Below are 21089 nucleotides of genomic sequence, written 5' to 3' on the forward strand. Positions count from 1 at the left end.
TTACCCACCAGCAACATCTACAGCAACACTTGCGCAGCAATAACAACAGCAGCAGCAGCAGCATTTTACGCTTCGCCAGCAACTCGTTTCAGCTGGCACTGGCAGCGGACTGAAAACTGAAAACTGACTGAAAAAGCAGGAGGAGATTGGCGGAGCGAGGGGCGTGGGTCTCCGTCTACGGCTCCGACTTCGACTGGCTCCAAAATGACGGCCCGAGTCTAAAGCTCGCACGCAGCGTCGCTGCAGTTGTTGCTGTTGCTGCTGCAGTAACAACAACAACTACAACATCGTCGCTACCTTCAAATTCCACAATATTCAAGTTTCAGGTTATGAGCCAAACAAGCAGCCAGCGAACAGAAACCAACCCAACCTGAGAGCCGGAGCCAGTCATCGTCAGCAGCAACAGCAACAGCAACAGCAAAAGCAACACGAAACGAAATGTTTGGCCGAAAGGCAGAGCCAAGAGCTAAGAGCCAGGAGACAGTGGGCTAAAACTGACCTAAAAGTCTTTTCTATGCCAACAGCCCGGAGTTAAATATAAAAATTTATATTTTAGTACTAGATCAGATGAGATCTTTTCTGTGTTCAACAATGAGTAGCTATACGTTGTAGGGTTCTATAGCTAAAGGACCAAAAAGTAATAGTAATAGTAATAGTAATTTTTGAGTATTTTACAAAACAATCTAGGCTCAGGCGTAATTTAAAATTCAATAAAATACAAAATTTTAACTTTTTGGTAATTAATAGCACAGAAAATGTAGCTTGGAGCAATATTTTTTCCTATATACTTTTTTACTTTTCTATACTTTTATTAAGACCCAATATGATTTCCCAAATAACATTCCATCCCATTGTGCCCGTTCGAGAGTCGACTTCCAAGCATTTAAGTCGGTCGCCGTTGTCGTTGCCGTTGCCGTTGTCGTTGTCGTTGTTGCTACCTCCAGTGCCTCGGCTCTGAAACTCCGGCTGGCTTTAACTCTGGGCTGTGGGCTTTGGCTGTGGCTGTGGCTGTGGGTCTGGGCCTGGCTACGACTGTGGCTCTGGCCCGATCCACTCCGGTCGTAGCGGGTCTGGTGCTCTGGTCTGGGGGCCCCACTTTGAATTCTTCGGCTGGGGCGCACAGCACAACGTGCGATAGCTGCGAATCGAGTCGAGCCGAGAGCCGCACATAAAAAACAACGTTAAGAGAAACAAAAATAAAGAAAGAAAAAAATAACAAGTAGAAGCAAAAAAGCCGAGTTTCGGCTTTCGAGCTGGGTTTGGGTTTGGGTTTGGGTTTAAGCCGCGATCTCCGCCAAAGCAATTTAAGTGTACGAGCCAAAGAGGAAGAAGAAACTTTGGAAACATAAAAAAGAGCGCGCGCGGCCCGAAGACAACGACGATGGGGCATAATAAAAAAAATTACCAGCAAGCTGGGGTTCAACGGAGTTGAATAAGAAGAAGACGAAGACGAAGCGGTCTTCAGCTCATCATAATAAAAATGAATTGAATTGAAGACAGGGGCGAAGACGCACCAGCACTACCCGCTCTCCCACTCTTCTTTCTCGAGCCCAGTTCTCTTAGTTTCTTATGTTGGTGGTTGTGGATCTGGATCTGGATGTGGATGTGGATCTGGATCTGGACATGGATGTGGATGGGAAGCTCGAGATGACGCCGATATGGTAGCTGGTCCCTCGGAGTTTCCCATGCTGGCTCAGTTATTTTTCCCTCCCTCATGGTGAAAACTTTGAATGCAAACACCCACAACAATAACAGAGCTATTTGCTTATAGCGGCACATGACGATGTGGGAACGGAAAGATGTTCAAGCCAGGCTTTCCCACTAGCTCAAATCTAGTTCCCCTCTCGGAGGTAAAGCATTTGTAATGTTAAAATGAATACCAACTATGCAATTGAAAGTGTATAAGAATTAAACAAATCTAGTAGAAGCTTTTCATATTTTTACTACAATCCCCCAAAGAAATATGTTATCGATGGTAATAATACTTTTTTCATATGTTTTAACGAATATTTTGTGCTTTAATTCCACTGTATCTATGGATATTTGTAAAAAGACTGGTCCACTCAATAGTTGCAAGACTGTTTGTTTACCCAAACATGAATCAAGGCTGTGTTAGAGAGCTACGGATGGTCTGTGCTTTTTGGATTGGGTGGAGTTCGTGGGCTGCGTTGTAGGTGGCAGTCTTTTTTGATGTGCGCATATTTTGCGTCGGCCATTTCATGTTGCCGCACCACGGAGTTCGCCGCACGACTGACAGACACAAAACCCCCGATTCCGATTTCGATACCGAGTTTCGAGTACGAGTCCCCGTGTCGATGTGGATGTGGATGTGGGGACGTCGATTGGCGGCAGAGGCGGAGGCAGCGGCCGCGACGGAGACAGGAAGCCACCGCGACGGCGGCGTCGTCGACCAAATCAGCTGTTTTTTGGCGAATTAGAGCAATTTTCAATGCACGCTGCTTGCTGTTTCTGCCTTCTTTTTTTTTGCGGCTTTTTGTTGCGCGCTTCATGTCGAAGATTTATAAGCAGCGACGTCGGCAGCGAAGTTGGCATCGCAATTGGTGACATTGAAAATTTGCAAGGCATCTCTCGCTCTTCCCACTTTGCGTACGTGAGTGTCAGTGTATGTGATTTGGCGAAATGGGGGAACAGCTGACAACATACATTACCCATACGAGAGGAGGCCAAGTGGGGAATGTTTGGGAGGTGGGGGTTAAGAATGGTAACTTTTGGTCAATGAACCATACCTCCCAGCCCCGCCTGCTTTCTATCAAGGCAACTCAACTCAGCTGTTTCTGCGATGTGTACGGCAAAGGCAGAGTTCGGCATTTCGTGAAACGTGAGTCGAGACCCTCACAAATCCCAATACCAGCCATCCAACCATCCAACCAACCCATATCATCATCATCCCATTCCATTGTAAGCCGCCCAAGGGTCGGGCGAGCATTTTTACCTAAGGTCGAGAACCATAATCCCAGAAAAGGATGCAGCGCATTAGACACGCCAGTGGGTTCGGGCTCAATTTCGGTTTTCTAGGATTGAAGCACTCACTTTCTACCTGACCAACCCAAGCGATCCATCAATATGCCATTCCGACTGTCGAGACTTTAAGGACGAATTCGACTGTGATTGAACCTTTGCCAAGTAGCGGGACGACTTGAGATGGGAATGAAATTGCCAGGAAATCAACCTGTTGGTCGATTGATTGCCTAGTCTAGCTAATAAGAAGTGGTCTGAGCAATTGTGGGACCTTCCTACGATCGGAATTGATAGGAATATTGACACCAACTTATAAGTTTTAAACTCTAATCTTATATTTAACTCAATTTTTAGATTATTATAAAGCACGATCCTACAGACTTTAAAAAGTGATTATATAGTAATACCCATCTAAAATAAGTGCTTTCGATATTGAGAGCATATGAACCAATATGTAACATTCTCCAGTTATTTATTTTTATCGAATTTATTTGAAGATTGACTCTAAAAACGACGAACCTCTTCAAATACACTGCAATGATGTCTAGAGATCTCTAAAATCAAACGCCTTAATATCTGAACCCACGAGGTGTGGTGATAAAAGAATGGTGATCCCCAATAGCTTCCCCACTTGGGCAGATAGCCGATGATCATCGATCTGTATGCAAAAATTTCTGCCGTGCGGCTCTTATCACGCAGACCAGCTGATAAGACAAGAGCACGAGTAGAGTGAGCAGAGCAAAAGAGAGTTGAGTTGAGTTGCGTCAAGTGCGCTAATCGCTCCGAATCGGAACCAGGGCTACAGCCAACGAGCAACAACAATTGCCGTTAACAATTGTCGGAGCGACAGCACACTGCGCAAATTGCACGTCGCGCAGTGTACGAGGCAACAACAGCTATCGAGGCGTACGTACGTACATTCACCAAGCCGCTTGGTAAACATAAAATTACAAAAACAAAAAAAAATACCATGGAAAAAACTGTGGGTATATATGTACGTATGTTTGTACATACAGCCCCAACCAACAAAGACTCCACTCCACATCCCATGCATACATACGTACATCCACAGCTACATCCAATGTTGCTGACTCGACTCACCGCATACATACAGACGCTCCGTTCGTATATATGTACAAACATGACAAGCGAACGAGCCGAACGACCGACACACGAAGTACAGTCGCACAGTTAAAAATAAAGTATGGGCCGCTGCAACGCGAAGGGGAAAGGGAGATGACACGAGAGAGAAGGCAGGCAAAGAGAAGAGAAGAGAGCGAGCGAGGGTAAAACAACAAAGCGAATGCTGGTAAATAATGATGATGGAACCAGTGTGCTGTATGTGCATGTTGGTATGTGTTCGGATGGGTGTGTGTGTGTGTATACTGCACAGTAAAATTTCATGTATTAAAATCGCTTGTTCGTGTATATGCATGTACACTGTACAGGGTAAGAGCTGCCATCGCTGTGCTGTTGATAGCGAGGGACGTAATATCGCAACTTTTGCCGTTCCAAAAGCACGGAGCCAAGCGAACGTTCGTTCGTTCGTTCGCTGGTTCGTTCGAGTTTAATTTTGTAGTATGTAGCAGGAAAAAAAGAAACGACGAAAAAATAAATGATGGCGGCAACAACAACGACAACAACGACTCGTCGTCGACTGAGTCGGCAGTGTTGCGTTCCGATTTTTGTTGAAAATATTTTTGTTTCTTTTTGCGTTTCGAAAACACTCGATGTGCCAAAGAAAGAAGAGTAGATGGGGAAGAAGAAGAACAGGCTTACAGCGACCGTTTTTCTAGTGCGTTTCGCTTAGAATGGCAAAAATCTCAAAGGGGACGAAGAATCCCACCCCAAAAACCCCCCGCTTTCAGTTGTAGTATGTGTGGTAAGTGGTAAGTACGGCGCGCTCGTTTTAGCGAAGGTTGCTAGCGTGGTGGGATAACGGATGTTGGATATTGTATTCGTCGGATGTCGGACAACGGCCGCAGCGTAGCGCGCGCAAATTCACGTAGTTTGAATCGGTTTCGGATTTGAACTCGCCAGCGCAGCGCCACAAAGCTAACGGATCGAACCAAGGTTGCCTGCTGGCATTTTCCTACGGCATGAGGCAATCAAATAGCGAAGATACTGTCAAAGTACATTGAATGATAAAGACTTTATAGGAAAACTGGAGGACTGTTCATAGCATTTGAGAGCACTATATTATACATACATTGAATATTATAGTAGAAGGTTTAAAAGAAAGCTCAGTTTATTAGGTAGAAAAGACGTTTTTAGTTGAAAGATATTTGTGTATTCGATTCTGATCGTTAACAAAAAAACTAACAAGATATCTTATTTATGTGAAATTCAGCTTCTTTTAAAATATTTATTTCCAGGTTTGTATCAAAAATTAAGACTTTTGGTTTCTTGGCTAAAGTGATCTGATCACATATTCCGATCTAGGCCAATCTACAAATAGCTATTCTCCATTTGCTAACTCAGTTGATCTTGAAGTTTAGGATTTATCGCGGGACCCAATCAGTGTGTCCTTTATTTAACGGTTCCATGGTTAACACTCTTTAAGGGCTGCCTTGCCGCTTTAACCCATGTCCGCCCACGAGCGCCCATCCGTGACTATGACGCCAACTCCCGGACTCCCGCACTCGTATATTCCGGCTCTGCTTCGATACGGCCGCCCACACATACATTCAACCCTCCCCCGGTGGCAGTGTCCCCTTATAACACCCTGGACTGTTTATAAAATAACCTTATTCTGCACATATACACGGGCTTTCGTTGTGCTTGTGTGTGTGTAAGCTCCAACAGCCCCCACGGAGGGTTGGGCGAATCTTCCTCTTCCCGAGACACCCTCTCTGCTATTCCGTCTCTGTCTCTCTCTCTGGCACTTTATGCCTGACATTATTATAATATTATATTCTTTATAATAATGGGTTGGCAGCACAGGCAGCCGAAAACCACCTACATCCATATACCAGCAGCCCAGCCACACATCCACCATCAGCCCTCCCATATCCTTCGCCTCATCCTGTCCCACCCAACCCCTCTCATCGAGTCGAGTTGGCGACCCTGCGCAGTAAAGTCGAACCGGCTTTTCTCTATCGTACGACCCGACCGTACCTCGACCATACCCCGACATCCCCCTTATAAAATCAACCCAAACCACCCACTCTGAATGCTCCTTGTGTTGGGTGTGGTGAGATATGCCGTGTGACGTATAAAAGCTAAAAACGTTGGCAAATATAATGAAATTGGGTGAAATGCTATGCCACCCACTGTACCTCCCATTAACCCCCCAGTTCTGGCATAATGAAGCCTACCAAACAGGACGAGAAATACGATGGGTTTTGGGTGGATTGATGGTGGTGGTGCTGCTGCTCTGCTGTCGGCGCTGGTGGTGGTGGTGGTTTTGGGCCATCCACTAGTATGAAAACCACTTTTCCAATTGCACGTACACCACTACGTGGGCTGAGCAAAAGAGAAAGGGAGTGCGGAAGAGAGAAAGAGAGATGGAATGTTTCAAACCACTCCACTGCCTTCCTCTTTTTTGCCGTATTCAGTTGGTGTTGTTGTTGTTGCGTGGGTGGTGGGGCGGTTGTCAGTGAGAGCAGCGAGAGAAATGAAAATGGAAGCGAGGACATGCGGAGGAGGCAGAGTGAACAACCGTACACGGTGGAAAATAAAATCACGGAGGTTTTTTTATGTGCGTAGACAGATTTGTATTTTAAAGGATGCCTTCAAGCGCTGCAATTGCTTAAGATTCAAGACACCTTTCATTTATAACTATTGCATTTATAACCCTAGAATCCAAAATCGAACTGATTTTTATTTTCGATTCAGTTATACTTCAAGTAGCACGTCATTCGGGGCATTATTTTTGCCAGTGTGCTTGAGTGGGTGGGGAATTGGGGTGGACCATGTAGTGGTGAGCTGGGAGGGCCAGTTAGCCTTGCTCTGTCGCTGCTCTGCGTACGATAACTTTAATTTGGCTTAATGGAAATTTTCGCTAGCGCTCTCGTAGTGCTGTTGTCCTTAAGCAAACCCGTGGATGGTGCTCCTGTCTCGCTCTTCCACCCCAGCTTCCGTCTCTTTGGTCAGTTGTCTCAGTTGCCCAACTGGCCATCGTTCATGGTCTATGGTCCGCGTGTTAAGTAGGTGACGCAACCGCAAATTTGCGGCTTGCGATTTAATAATGCTAATGGTGTGCGTGTGCAAGTGCATTGGTAGTTGGACATTGCACGTGTAGTGGCTTCTGTTGTTGTTGTTGTTCGCGCCCTGGACCGCCTGAGAGTCACGTCATCATCACACGGCCGTCGTCGTCATCGTCATCGTCGAGCCATTTACGTCGTCGCCAGCCGGTAATTCCCCGAACTCATACCCAAAGCCATAGCCATAGCCATAGCCATAGTCATAGTCATAGCCATCGCCATCGCCATAGCCATATAGCCACATCATCCCCCCCTCAGGTGGTGCAAACAAGTGCAAGTGATGCGCATTCATTGATAAGATTTCGTGCCACAACTCGCCGCTGCCAGCTGTCTTTGTATGTTGCCCGTGGATGTGTGGGCATACATTAAGTCAAGCCAAGTCAAGACCGCGTTGCCATATACGCTCTGTGCGAGCAAATCTTTCAATCGGTCAACAGGGGACCTAAAGAGGCACAGTGATTGTTTTACGTCCAACTTGCTACGCTCTCTGTTGTGGTTGAAAAACAGCTGTTAGCAACGGCACAACTTGCATGTCATTAGTGATAAGCTCAAGTTTTGGCTGGAGCCGCTAGTGATCCGCCTTCAAATCCCTTAACTAGCCAACTTGAGGTTTGTTGAACCGACTGCCTACGATAGCTCTTATCTAGGGATCTGAACTTAACCCTCGGGACAATCGAGCGTCATTAACAAGGGGCTCGGTTTTATGGGTTAATACAGCAACTGGAATATTAATTGTCATTGGTCTACCGATAGTTATTAAAAGTGTGCAATGATAAAGCAGTTTACAGTGGGTCAAAGTGTAGGTGCTGATTATATCTTAATTGAGCGATACTTTCGTGTCCAAGGTATAAGACTTAAAATATATCATGAAGGTTAAGAACTAACTACTGAGAAGTTCTTAATACTTCGTAAATTCAAGTCCATAACTTAGCAGGATGCATTTCTTTCCTGTTTCACCTGCGGGACGACACAAGTCGTGACTGGGTCCCAAATCGCTCATGCGACGCGGTGCCATCGCCCGTCCTCTTTCGTGGCAGTCTTTTGTTTACATTTTTAGAAGACTGGTAACACAACAAAAGAAGAGAACAAAAATAAAGAAATTCCAACTCCTCCTCCTCTTATTTGATTATACATTCCTCATTGAGCAATTTGCGTTTTCGTGTTGCACTTGACCCAAGGAGCCGGCAACAAGTTAAGATGCGAGGGTAAATTAAGGGAGCCAGAGCATCCAAGGATAATGGTATTATTGGGGCACGCTCACACACACACACACGTACACCCTCAGTGGCGTGGTTGAAGCCCCCTGAAGGCATTTATTTTATGGCTGCCCCAGACACCAGACACATGTGTGTGCGTATCCTTCGCTCCACTCACACACTCATGCAAATATAGCAGCGGCTATGTGACTATATGTGCAACCAAAGCGTAACCAAAACCAAACCAACCAAGTCGCGATTTTCATTCATAAAATCGAAGAGCCAAAGAAAATGGGCAACGAAGGAGGCTGCTGCTGGTGCTGCGCAGCCAGCGTCGCTGCTACCAATAACTCAAAAGGCGCGCGCAATTCAGCGCACTTGTGTTAATGTATCTGAAAGTGAAATCACCAAAGGCGGTCGCCTCCTATATTCCATGTACACATCCGTGCCATGCCGGTCCGGCGCCAACTCCAAACTATTATTTGCCAGGCCACCCGGCCCGTGCTTTAGCCTCTGCCTCTGCCTCTGCCTGTGCCTCTGCTGCTGCCTCGGTCCCAGCCGCAGTCGCAGTCGCGGTCACTGCCGCGGCTGAGGCTGACTGCGCTGCCTGCTCAATTAAGTGAATTAAGTCTCGTGCCGGAATTTGCACCACCCCAAAAACCCCAAACCAAACGAGCAGCCAAAACGACAAGGAGGAACGAAAACAACAACAATTCAGCGCAGCACATAACCATAAAGAACAATTAAAAGAGCAGAACAAGAAAAGGAATAAAGATAAGGCGCTCAGAATCAAGACTGCAACGAACGGGAAATGCCCTTTGGCTCTGAAGAAAAGTAAACAATCAGTGGTGAAGGCGTTGTGAGTTGCATTTATCAAAACGGATTATTGTGCAATAGAGAAAGGTGTCGGACAGGGTGATCATAAAAGATACTTCCACTCGAAACTGCAACTTCCTCAAGTCAAAACAGTACTCGAAGAAAGAAAGGACGGTACCAATTCTTGCGTGAAGATTTGACTTCTTATAAGAGGATTTGTAAGTCATATTAATGGAGTTGGACATATTTACATACATATTTATGTACATAAATCGCATATTATAAGAGTTAGATAGAGGTCGTTGGGATTTAGGTGCAACTGACCGAGAAATCCAACTACAAGATGTATGTTTAGTCTAATATTATATTATTTATCTATGTATGTAGTTTTAAAACTACAGGGATTCAGTAACCTTTAATGCAATACAGCAAGGCCATTTTGGAGTTCTACGTACTGGCGGAAAATTCAGCATGAACTCAACGCATTGAACAACTTTTTCTTGCTGTCGAAAGAACTAAGAAATTAATGCGAACTGCTCCGCTGCCGTCAACGAAAGAGAAAACGTAAACAGAGCAATGACGCTGACGCCGACGGCGACGCCAAAAAGTTTGTTGCTGTTTTCTGCGGGGGAGCTGTGTCTGTGGGCGGGTGGTTGGCGAGGGGGCGGGCTGAGAGAGCGAGCATGAGGAGAGCCGAAAAAGAGCGTTTGCATGTAATTAATTAAAAGGCCCCAAAAGTCAGCTGTCTGCTGCTTTGCTGCTGCCGACGCTGCTGCTGTCCAATTGTTGCGTTGCATTAGACAAGCGCAGCGGCTAAGCCGGCGACAGCGACGCCGACGGAGCTGTTGACGCAAGCAGCGGCTATTTAGCATATTGTGCGAATGTGTGCCAATAGATGGCGCTGCACGATGCCTAGCACGGTCACAAAGTGCGAGGGAGAAGGACTGCCGCAGTTCAGACGGTTATTACTGCACTGAAAAGCTGGCAAGTGTTATTTTTGCTTAGAAATGAGAAAGCCCAATACCAAAAGCATTTCTAAAGATTATGTTTTGATATGAAGTTATACGGTTAATAAAGCATCCATTTTACATGGTTATGTTAAATATAAATATGCTGTTAAAACTTAATTACTGGTATAAGATACAGTTTTTTAATAACAAATATTTTAAATAATTTGTAAGTGACCAGTCTGTTATCAAAAATGTAATGCGAATCAAATCGTATTCTCTTCCAAACAGTGCATAACTTGGGATACACTCATTTCTTACTGTGTTTCGTCAGGGGTTTGGGTTTGGGTATTAAAGGGGGCACTGGCCAGCCTGCTGGCTGCACGTGCAACTTGTGCATTGTTTACATTGCTGAATGGCAGCAGCCACCGAGAGCGGGCATTGTTGCTGTTCTTGGGTTCGCTGTCATGTCCCTTTGTTGCTGAGAACCTTCATTACTCCTTATCCCTGGGATTTGGCTGGTATCCAGCCACCTAAGTTTGCATGTCATGCCCAGAGCACCGCCACCATCATCATCATCATCCCCACCCACTGAGTCAAACACCCGCCCACGCATTGCCAATAAGCTCACAAACCACATGTTGAAGCTACGCGCATTTCGCAAGGAGACGCTGCAGGTGCGGCATGCCACCTGAGAGATTCACCAATTGGCGGAGGCGCAACCACAACATCGCCTTATCAGTTCTAGACGAACTGAACTTGTGGCAAGTTCAAGTTACTGATAAGTCAGTTTGAGGGATTGGTATTACTTGGAATGTGAGCCAGGCGCTAATCTCGCTCGTACTTGAACTGTTAAGCTGGGAATTCCGAATATCTTTGCTGTTTTCGTTGCTAACTGATTAAACATAATGCAATTTAAGTTTACAATAAATACTTTTTTTTTAATCTTCCTGCATTTTAGTAAAGTTAACGGTTTATTTAAAATATCGTTTTAATACTAAGTTTAGTAAATAATTCCCAATTTGGATTTTCAAAATTCATTCATTTAAATTGAAAAGTTTGAAAACCCTCTTATCTATTAGTATCTGTGATCAGAGAAGTGTTCAGACACATCTCGAATTCCCCTTTAAAAAATTGTTTATATCCCGAAATTCTTTAAAATACTTTTTAACCAATCCTGGCCGGATTTGGAAGACTCACCTCAGTGCACATTTTCAGCTGGGCCGTTCCCAGGTTCACAACTTTTATAGCCAAATAGATGGGAAACGAAAAAAAAGGTAACGCGTTGGAGTTTTTGTTCAGGGCGGTACGATCCCTTTCAGTCAGTCACTGGGCGGCGTGGGCGGATCAGAGGGCGGCCAGCAGGTGTCCCGAAGGAAAGCGGGACGAGCAGGCGTAGGAGCGACCCAAAGCGGCATCACAGAACTTGGACGACATGGCTGGCACTACTCAAACTGATCGATCTGTATTTAATGCAGTTCACTATACTTTTTTTAAAATATTTTTATATACTCCAGTTGACTTGATTGAATATTTCACATTTAACGGTGTGCACTTTTTCCGAGAAACAGTGTTTCGAGTTGATAACTTTGAACTACGCGCGCTTGGCGAACGGCTGGCGTTTACGTCGTTTTCGAATTGGAGCTGTCGAGCGGGCACGGAGCAAATGAGCGACGTGGACCTCGCAGCACCGTGCTAAAATCACAAATAAAACGCTCGGCGCTCAAGAAGCAGGCAGCAGGCAGCCAAACGGCAGGCACGCACACAGACGCAAGTAAATGCACCCCTGTACGAGCACCGTTCGTGGCGAGTGCGAGCGAGCAAGCTGCATATAGCTATCTCCCTTGCGCGACGCGCACTTATGTAAAAAGCATTGAAACTGAACGAGTTTCTCGATAGCAGCGGGGGTGGAGAGGAGAGAAAGAGCGGTGGGACTGACTGGGAGAGAGCGAGAGCGCGCACACACAACACAATCACAATACAGGGGCATTGCCAGCTGTGTGTGAGGCCGAGCGGTGTTGCCAGCCACCAATTTAAACCCAGCACAGCAACGCAAGGCAGAAATCCCAGCAACTAAATAACGAACTACGGAATAACGAACTACGAACAGCGAAGCGAAACGTTGTGCAAACCCAAAGCCAAAGCAAACCAAACCAGGCGCTTTGGCCCGCCGGTTCGTTCGGTATTCGGTTCGATTGTGGGAGCGGGTATTTAAAAGATACAAGCAACTGCCGTGGCGTTGCCAGAGTGCAAGGCTCGATTTGAAAGTCGATTGGGTTTTTGACATCTTCAGATAGCGATCGGGTAGGGTTTTTAAACTTCTTAGGGCTGATATAGATATAGATATAGATAGAGATACTAGAATTGTAAAGACTTCAATTTCTTGCAGCTACACATTGTTATTTATCAGAATGCATTACCAACTCCCATATTCCAACAGTATACGTTAAAAATATAATGATTTATGTTTGTTCTTGGGATTTTGATAGCCATGTTTATTCTTAGTCATTGTAAAAAATGTTTAAATTGCTTGGTATATTATTATTATATTTTCTTACTTGGAAAAAACTTTCTTTAACATTCAGGTTTCAAATTTCAAAGTTCAAATTTAATAGTCAAAATTATAGTACTGTGCTCAAAATATAAAAAAATCGTACATACTGTGCTCTATATACAATATCAATAGTTCTCAAGAGTCTATAATTTAAATTACACTTATAAGCTCTTATTCTTTGAGCTGTTTACATAAATATAATTTATATACAACATTATATAATGAATATACTTTTCTAAAAGTAATATAGTTTTAAAAGGAACATATTTTGACACCCAGTACTTTTCCAAACCAGCCACAGAGTAAACCCCATGACCGCGTAGATTTCGGCCATATGGCAACCCTATGCCGCACAAATGCTGACTAACAGTCTACACCAATACCACCAACGGTGTATCTCTCGCAGCTGTGTGTGCGTGTATCTGTGTGTCAGTCTTGCTTGTCAGTTGGGATTTTGTTTCGTTTCGTATCGGGTCGTTCGTTTTCGTTTATATAAAGGTACATTTCCACATGGGCACATGCATGGCAGTCTTTGTCAGTGTGTGTGTGAGTGGTATGCGGCGAAGGCAGCGACAAAGCAAACTCAGGCAAAGCGACTGAAACGCTCGCTGGGAAAAGCAAAACTGAACTCGAGCTGCTATTGCTGTTGCTGTTTCGCTGGCGACGTCGGCTTCTTCTCTTCTGGTCTCTCTCCTCTCCTCTCCCCTTCACTTCTCTTCTCTTCACCCCCCCTCTTTGTGGAAACATTTTTGTTTATTTCAGCGGCGCGCTCGTATCTGTATCTCAGATGTTGGCTGACTGGTTCGCTTCGCACACTGGCAGTCGTATCTGTATCTGCCAGGTACTTTTTGCCCGCTTCGTGTGCGCTCTGTGCTATTTTATGCGCTATTGCCAAGATTGCTGTGCGAATTTCGCCTTGAAACATTTTTTGTTTTTCGTTTTTTCCCTGCTTTTCGCCCAGCTTATCTCTTTTGGGCCAAAAACTCGCTAAATGAAATGAAAAAAAGACAACTGCATATTGGCCAGAAAGCGCGCGCCAATTCTAATTCGCCTTCCCAAAGCGAACTCTTGATTGAAGGTCAGCGCAGGAGAAGTCGAAGTCGGCCAGTCCGTCGCAGGCTGCGTACCAACGCTGACTGATTGTTTTCGAGCTGCTGCCTGGCTCGGCAAATGGGATGGACAAACCCAACCAAAATCCGACCCAACCTAACCAATTTTGCGTCGCATATTTAGCCGTATCCTGCTCCGCTGCTTCCGTCACTGCCGCGTCTCAGTCGCTGATGTCATTACTTCGAGGCGAACGAGATTGGGGTTTTTTTTTTATTCCCCATCGACAGGGGTCCAAAGGTAGTTCGGGTTCTCGTCCAGCTGATGACGGACATGCAACTGGTCGAGGCCATCGCTATTGGTTATCAACTGTGGTACAATGGGTCCACGGGTACTATGTATCTCGCGGGGAAGGGATGACTGTACCAGATGTTAGAGAGAAGCCTTACTGTTATGGAGTAGTTGGATAATCTAAAGGGATTTGTGATCTTCCTGATTTCAAGCCAGCTTTGTATGACAGAAAAATGCATAATATGAGCAATCCATTACTAGCGGGATAGTACTAACTTTACCAGAGAAATAAAGCGTATCTATAAAGTAACTGAACGATTAACCAATGCATAATAAGGTTTTTATAAAAGATCAAAAATTGTTAATGTTTTCATTTTGGGAAAAAGTCCGGTTTTTTTTTTAACTACTCTAAAATTAAGTAAAAACGTATCAGTAAGTACACTTCAGTAAAGAAGCATTTGTTGAATCCATAATGATCCAACCCCCATATACTTTTTATATGCCCATCTGCAATCCTTTAATTATCTATTTATTTAATCTCTTGAGTTTGCTGACATTTTCCGCAGCATACTTTTGACGATTCAATCACCCGATCGATCGATCCATCGATCATAAATGAATGCAGCAGTGGAACGTATCACCCCCGATTTCAGATATTTCCTGAGTATCGCTGCGTCGGGAGCTCCTGTGTTTCTGGGCCACTTTGCTTGTTTAGTTATATTCGTGGACGCGAGGCAGTGCAGCAAATAAATCACAACAACGGCACGGCGGTGATAAAAAATCGCTTTTCACGTGAGAGTAAAAGCTCCGGATCCCAATGCTGCGCTGCCGACGGTGACTGTGACGTTGATGCCGCTGTTACAATGCCGCTGGCGGCGCTGTTGGCGATTTGAATATGTTATGATGTTGCATGTTGGCCCGCGTCGCCAACTGGTTTTATTTTTATTCTCTATTTCTATTGCTTCTACTTCCGAGTTCAATGCAAGCGACGTCGGCTGAGGCGGCAGCTGCGACAGCGGTATAGACGTCGGCAGCGACGTTGCGCAACCGCCCACACGCGCTGCGCCTGCCGCTGCCATTAGCTTTTCTAAATGTGTGTGCGTGTGTTTTGGCGAGGCTGCGTCGTGCAAATATTTTGCCAGCATTCGCTATTCACACATACATGTAGTTGGTGGCCCAGAGGCTGCGCCACCCCCTGAGGACAACACCCACCCACAGAAACACCACTGTGCTGAACTGAACTGAACGAACCACCCCCACCAAACGTGTCCCATTGAAAGCTAGCCGGCACTCACTCACTGGCAAACAACACACATGTTGCTTCGGTTTAGATTTAGACGAGTTTTGAATGCTGAATAAATGGCCCGAGTGGCAGAAGCAGCAGATGAGTGGAGAGGGGTGTCGGGGAGGAGGACTTTTCAGCAGCAGCACCACCACCATTGTGCTGCTACTACTGCACCATCCACGGCAGCAACACCGCAGCCGCGCAACAACAATAGCGATCGTGTTGCAAAAACAGGTGTCCGCTTCGCAAAGTCTTGCCTCTCAGTTGATTGTTTGCATAGCCGGGAAAGCTCTGAATATGGTTAACTGGGAAGTCATCAACAGAGTTAGTTATAGTCCTCCTGATTATGATATTTGTATTCAATAGTCTTAAAAGTCTTAAAATAATAAGATATTAAGCGGAATCTACTAATTATCTACTAATTATTGCAAGACATTTGTTATTAAGTCCCAATATATGATTATGAAGCTGTAAACATTCCTACTCAATAAAATTGACTTAATATTTGGTGCACTGATAGCCAATTAGTGTGTTTGAAAAGTTTTTCGATTTGCAATTAAATAGTATTGCTTTACGGTGTTAAACTTGCCGTTTTTTTTGGCTTCTTAAGCTTAAATTGGCAACGTTCCTGTAATCTGAATTTAAAAGAAATTACTAGATTTGTTTCCTAACAACTAATTACCTGCATCCTTACGAAGTTTATTACCTAATTACTGCTTGCATCACTCACAAACACACATGGGGCATATGGGGACTTCGTGCTACTCATTCGCCACTATAAAGCAGGAATAATAGCAATCAGAAGGAGCGAGCAACGCTCAGTAATCGAGTTAATTCAACGCCAATTATACAATCTGTCAACAGGAGCAGGAGCAAAATAGGAGCAACCTGCAGCAACGAACTGCCTGAACCGACGACCCTGACCGATAGCATCGGGTGCAACCTGCTGATAAGAAACCATTCGAACAGGAAGCACTCGCCGCCGTTGTTCAAGGAACAATAATCAACGGCAGCGCCACCACACAACTTATCTTCACTGAAAAAAACGGTAGAACGAGAAAGTATGCCATTTGCTGAAATACAGGTTAAACTTCTCCAGTAAATACATAGGCAGGTGTAGATTGGTGTTCCTTAAGTAACATCATTCATACTTCGGCAGGAGCTCAGATGCATAGAGCTTAAGGGATTCCCCATTAAGGTAACTAAAAGCTGTACACAATTGTTTAGTAGCTTGTTAAAAAAGCCAGCATTTTCCGCAAAAGCTGCTTAATATTTTTGCTATTTGCAATTTCAATTTGATTTCAGGAGACAATTGAAGTAGATCCCGTTTTGTTGAATCCCCATAATAAGAGTACCTACGTTTAAACAGAAATATTTAACATACTGGTCCTGAACATTGTTAGGAGATCTGAACAATATCAATTGAATACTGAAACTATGGTTAGGCTACGTCATTTTCCCGCAGTGTCCAGAAAAAGTCTTGCATTAAGCACATAGAGTAGAGATCACGCTCCTGGCCGATTCTGCACTTGTTCGGTCTGCCGCGAACCTATCGTCATCGGTCTATCCGATCCGATCCGATCCACTCATTTCCGCTTTGGGTCCGGTGCTTGTTGTTGTTTCAGGGGAGCAACAATAATAACAGCAACTCTGCCACAAAGGCGACCATTCGGAACCGCCGATCGAGAAACTATTGCACCTGATTGCCTTGAAAAGCGAGCAAAACCAAAGTGGCAGCAATAAACAAAAGCGATCCGTTCGCGGCGAATTCGCCGTATCGCTTGCGGATCACCTCGCCGCAAAAACAAAAGAAAAGAGAATTCTCATTCACTTCCTGCTCTCTTCCTCTTGCAAAAACTACGAAAACTTAAAACCCAGCTGACGACGACGACGACAAGTTTTCAAACTGAATCGTTCGAAACTCAATTGTTGTTGCTGCTGCTGGCTGGAAATTGCAAAGAAATTCCTTTGGCTTAATTAGCCTCTTTCGTTCGAGGCGAAAATATTTTCAAATGAGAAACGTACATACAGGCCGCCAAGAAAGCGGCACAACAACGACGACACCAGCAACAACAACAACAACAGAAATGGCAGAAAAAAGAGTGTGGAACGTCAGGCTAAAGCAAAAACAACTCTGAGCTCAGAGCACAAATGAAACCAGTTTAGTTCATTTCGTTTCGTTTCGTTCATTAATTCAAAATTTCCATTTGAAACTTTTTTCCCTCTTCTGTTGCTGCTTCTTCTTCCTCTGCTTTATTTTGTGTGTGCGCTCAGCTCTTCTCTGTTGTTGTGCTGTCGTTGCTCATCCCCGATTCCCAACCGCCCGCTCCCCTCTTCAACAACCAACCCAGCCGTTTCCACCCCACCATTCACCCCGCAGCCCAACGTCATCGTCATAATCAGAGTTTTAACATTTTATGTACAGAGTGTACAGGCGGTACTCGTTAAGGGATACCACTGAGATTTGAATTTCAATATTTAACATATAGTTAGAAAATATGTTCCTTTGATTAATTAAGTAGTCAAACAAAACAAAACAGAAAACAGAAAAATTCTGCTAAATTTATCTTACTTCTAATTCCCAATGTTTTAGTGTTTTTAATTGGAATGAAATCATACTTTTATAAGTAAAATAAGCAAAAGTATCTAACCTTTTCTTACCTAGCAGTACTCACTGTATTTATACACTCCCCCACACACAGCCGCCTCGTACATAGAGTAGGAGCAAGAGAGAGAGGGCCGAAAGGCAAAGCTCGTTTTCGTTGCGACGCCGAAGTTCGTTCGTTTGGTGTTTCGTTCGTTCTCTCCCACAATCCCAATGCTCGACTCACACCGCTTCACCGACCGCCAGCTATATACACATAACCTACAAAAATATGTAGCCCGTACATACAACGTCGGGTTGTATGTGCGCTGGCTGCTCGACGATATTTGTGCGGCGCATCGTGTGCGCTGTCAGAGGCAAATGGCTTGATGGCCGTACACCCGTTGGCAGGGGGCCGAGGCGGAGGCGGACGGGGTACAGGAACGGCGAGCGGGTAGCGGGATATTGCAGGCTGGTTGGCAGACAGGCGGCATAACATCAGCAGAGGCAGCAGCAGCAGCTAAAGCAGCAACACAAGTGCACAGGGTTGCCAGGCGGTTGGCCATACGAAACGGCATTGAACGCTCGCAACGGGTCCCACAGAGCAGATTGCGAGCAATATAACGAGTTCCTTGAAACCATAGATTAGATGGATTCATCGTTTAAAGTAAAACGTTAGAGAACAACCCGACCGGCGGAACCAAATTGTTGCTTTTTATAGTACTACAAATGTAAGATCACTTGAAAATTGCTATAATTCTATATTTAATATATTTCATTCTATGGTTGATACTTTTAGATTTTCTTTAGCTTGCCTATCTACCCTGGCAACCCTGGCTGACGTAGTATCGGGTTTTATATGTACATACATGCGCTGACGCTGTCACGGCCTCTGCCGTTTCCCTTCCTTACCCACCCCAGACCCGACCCGACCACTCATTGCCTCTCATCCCACACTCATTCTCGTTTCGTTCATTTCGACCGTCGAATAGTCCCATCGTCCCATCCGACGGTCGACTGACTGTGGGACTAAACGACCAACCAAGCAACAAACCAGCCGACTATCCGACCATCCGACCGACCGTCGTTCGCCTCGGCGCGTCGTATGTGGGAACGAAATAATACCTATACAAAAAAATTCTTTTTCCCTCGGTTTTTTGCCCCGGCCTGTGCTTCTTCTGGCTACAGCTTGGCTATGGCTCTGGCACTGGCTCTGGCTCTGGGTATAGCGACAACGAAAAAGAGAAAGACTTGTGGGTAGAAAACCAACAAAGTACGACTATAAAGTACGGGGTCGACGGGACCGATGGCGGAAGGCGGTCGGTGGGGGGGATGGCGGTTGGCGGGTGGCACGGTTGAACAGAAAAATTTAAGATGCTTTTGCTAAAGCAAACCAAGATCTGTTGGCTGCGCTCGAGCTCTGTTAGAAGCATGTTGAAATGAAATTTCTGAACGGCGAGTTGAGCTGAGCTGAGCTGAGTTCAGTTGAGTGCCAGGTCGAAGAGAAAGAGGGAGCGAAAGAAAGAGGCCCCTGCGTAATGGTCTCTGCCGCTGCCACTGCCACTGCCTCTGCGTCGGCCTCTGCTGCTACTGCGGGGGTGGGCAAATGTTTGGCAGCATTTTTGTATTAAAATTTTATGCGAGTGTGCGGCGGAGGCGGCTCTTGGTTGTTGTTTTTGTTGCTTGTGCTGGTTGTCGCCGTCGCATCCGAGAAACTTTGAACATGTTCGGTGCTGGTGCTGCTGAACTGATGTTGTTGTTGCCTGTGCTAGTTACTTGAAATATCAGCAAAGAGGAGGTTTAATGTTGCAACCGAAGCTTTAAATACCCTTGCAAGACGCGTTTGTGTTCCTGATTGTAGGATCGTAGTATTAGTATACATTTTCTATCTTTGGTTTCTATTCTTAATATATGACGATATATGTATCTAGTTCTATTGATAAAACTACGCGATTCTGGGCACATTGCAGTTGTCTTGCGTTCGCATTCGTCGTGGCATATCTTAAATAATACGTATTTTGAATATTGTTCAGATATGAAGATTTTGAAAAGGCATTAAGGTCTTAAAACAGTTATCATGGAAATTAAAGCAAGGATCCAGCACTAGTTTGCCAAATATTCGACAAAATATTAACCCCGTCCCAGGGGTTAGAGCAAAAGAGTGCTGCAGGTTTCGGCGGATTTTAGTGTGAATATGTTGCGCTGTGTGGATGTCGACGTGAATGTGGAACGACGAGCCGAAACAGAGCGAACGGAATGGATGCGACGCCAGCCAGGGACGTAGTTGGGGATTGGAAAAGGGGACGGAGGCGACGGCCACGGAGATGTTGGGTGCTAATGTCGATGAAGACGCAGATTCAGATTCAGAGATGCGGATTCGGGTCCAAAGACGAGCGACCAGCTGTTGGCCTTGTGTTCGTCGCACTGTTGTTGGCATTATTTTTGGAGACCTGCTTGCTCTCACCATCGCCATCGCCATTGCCTCGCCTCGCGTTTTCAGGCCGCGGAATGGACTGGATGATGATGATGACTCGATGCGATGCGATTGAGTAAAACTTATCCAAACAACAACAAAAGCGTTAATAATGTTTGTGTTCGGAGGCGCTGGCTATTTTTGCCCGATCGCTTGCGAGGAATTGCGACTGTCGAAATGATCGGTTCCATGGGTATACGTGTTACGTGTATGTACATTATGATCTCCTCTCAGGGGGCTGAACACCATTGATAACTGAGATCAGGTGCACAGCCAGGAATCGAGATGGCCTAAAATTGCTAATCTTGGGGTTTCCCATTGGCTGATTGGCGCTGCATTCGTTTCTTTAATGTATGAAGTGTTCTTTCATTTGGTTTCTGGGTCACCGAGAATAGATCTTTGTATTCATACCGAATTGGTCGGAATTTTCTGACTTCAGGCTAAATGTTCTTGGTGAATAACAGATCTTGAGGTGGAGTGTGGAGTTTTTGGGTGATTATTTAACATTTTAGATAGTACTGTTAGATAGTAGTGTTACTTAAAATTTCTAAAATTTAAAAGAAGCTGATAACCCCAATGAAAATACGAACATATTCTAATATTTAAATTAGAATTTCTACCTGCATTGGCTTTACTAAAAATGCACTGTATCGCATGATCTTCTGGGTACTGTAACTGGTGTGTTTAAGCTTCTTAGTATTCAGTTTGCTCT

At 45.0% G+C, this 21089-nt stretch overlaps 1 protein-coding gene across 3 annotated transcripts in view; it reads right to left on the minus strand.

The window, feature by feature from the left end:
• Positions 1-21089, minus strand: part of LOC120451470 (RNA polymerase II degradation factor 1) — a 34822-nt gene that overhangs the window by 5938 nt on the left and 7795 nt on the right. The window contains exons 1-2 of one of the 3 annotated variants that reach the window (XR_005616387.1): positions 11344-12196; positions 693-1138 (exon numbers count right to left, since the gene is read on the minus strand). The exons of 1 other annotated variant lie outside the window; for it this stretch is intronic. Coding sequence is in view for 1 of the 2 variants with exons in the window: in XM_039635159.2 (XP_039491093.1) it covers positions 11344-11355 (12 nt within the window). In the remaining variant the exon portion in view is untranslated. Of the gene's footprint in view, positions 1-692; positions 1139-11343; positions 12197-21089 lie in introns of those variants that run through there. One more of the 3 variants, XM_039635159.2, reaches the window with a different exon arrangement.

This window comes from Drosophila santomea, chromosome 3R (genome assembly GCF_016746245.2).
Source record: "Drosophila santomea strain STO CAGO 1482 chromosome 3R, Prin_Dsan_1.1, whole genome shotgun sequence".
Lineage (NCBI taxonomy): Eukaryota > Metazoa > Arthropoda > Insecta > Diptera > Drosophilidae > Drosophila > Drosophila santomea.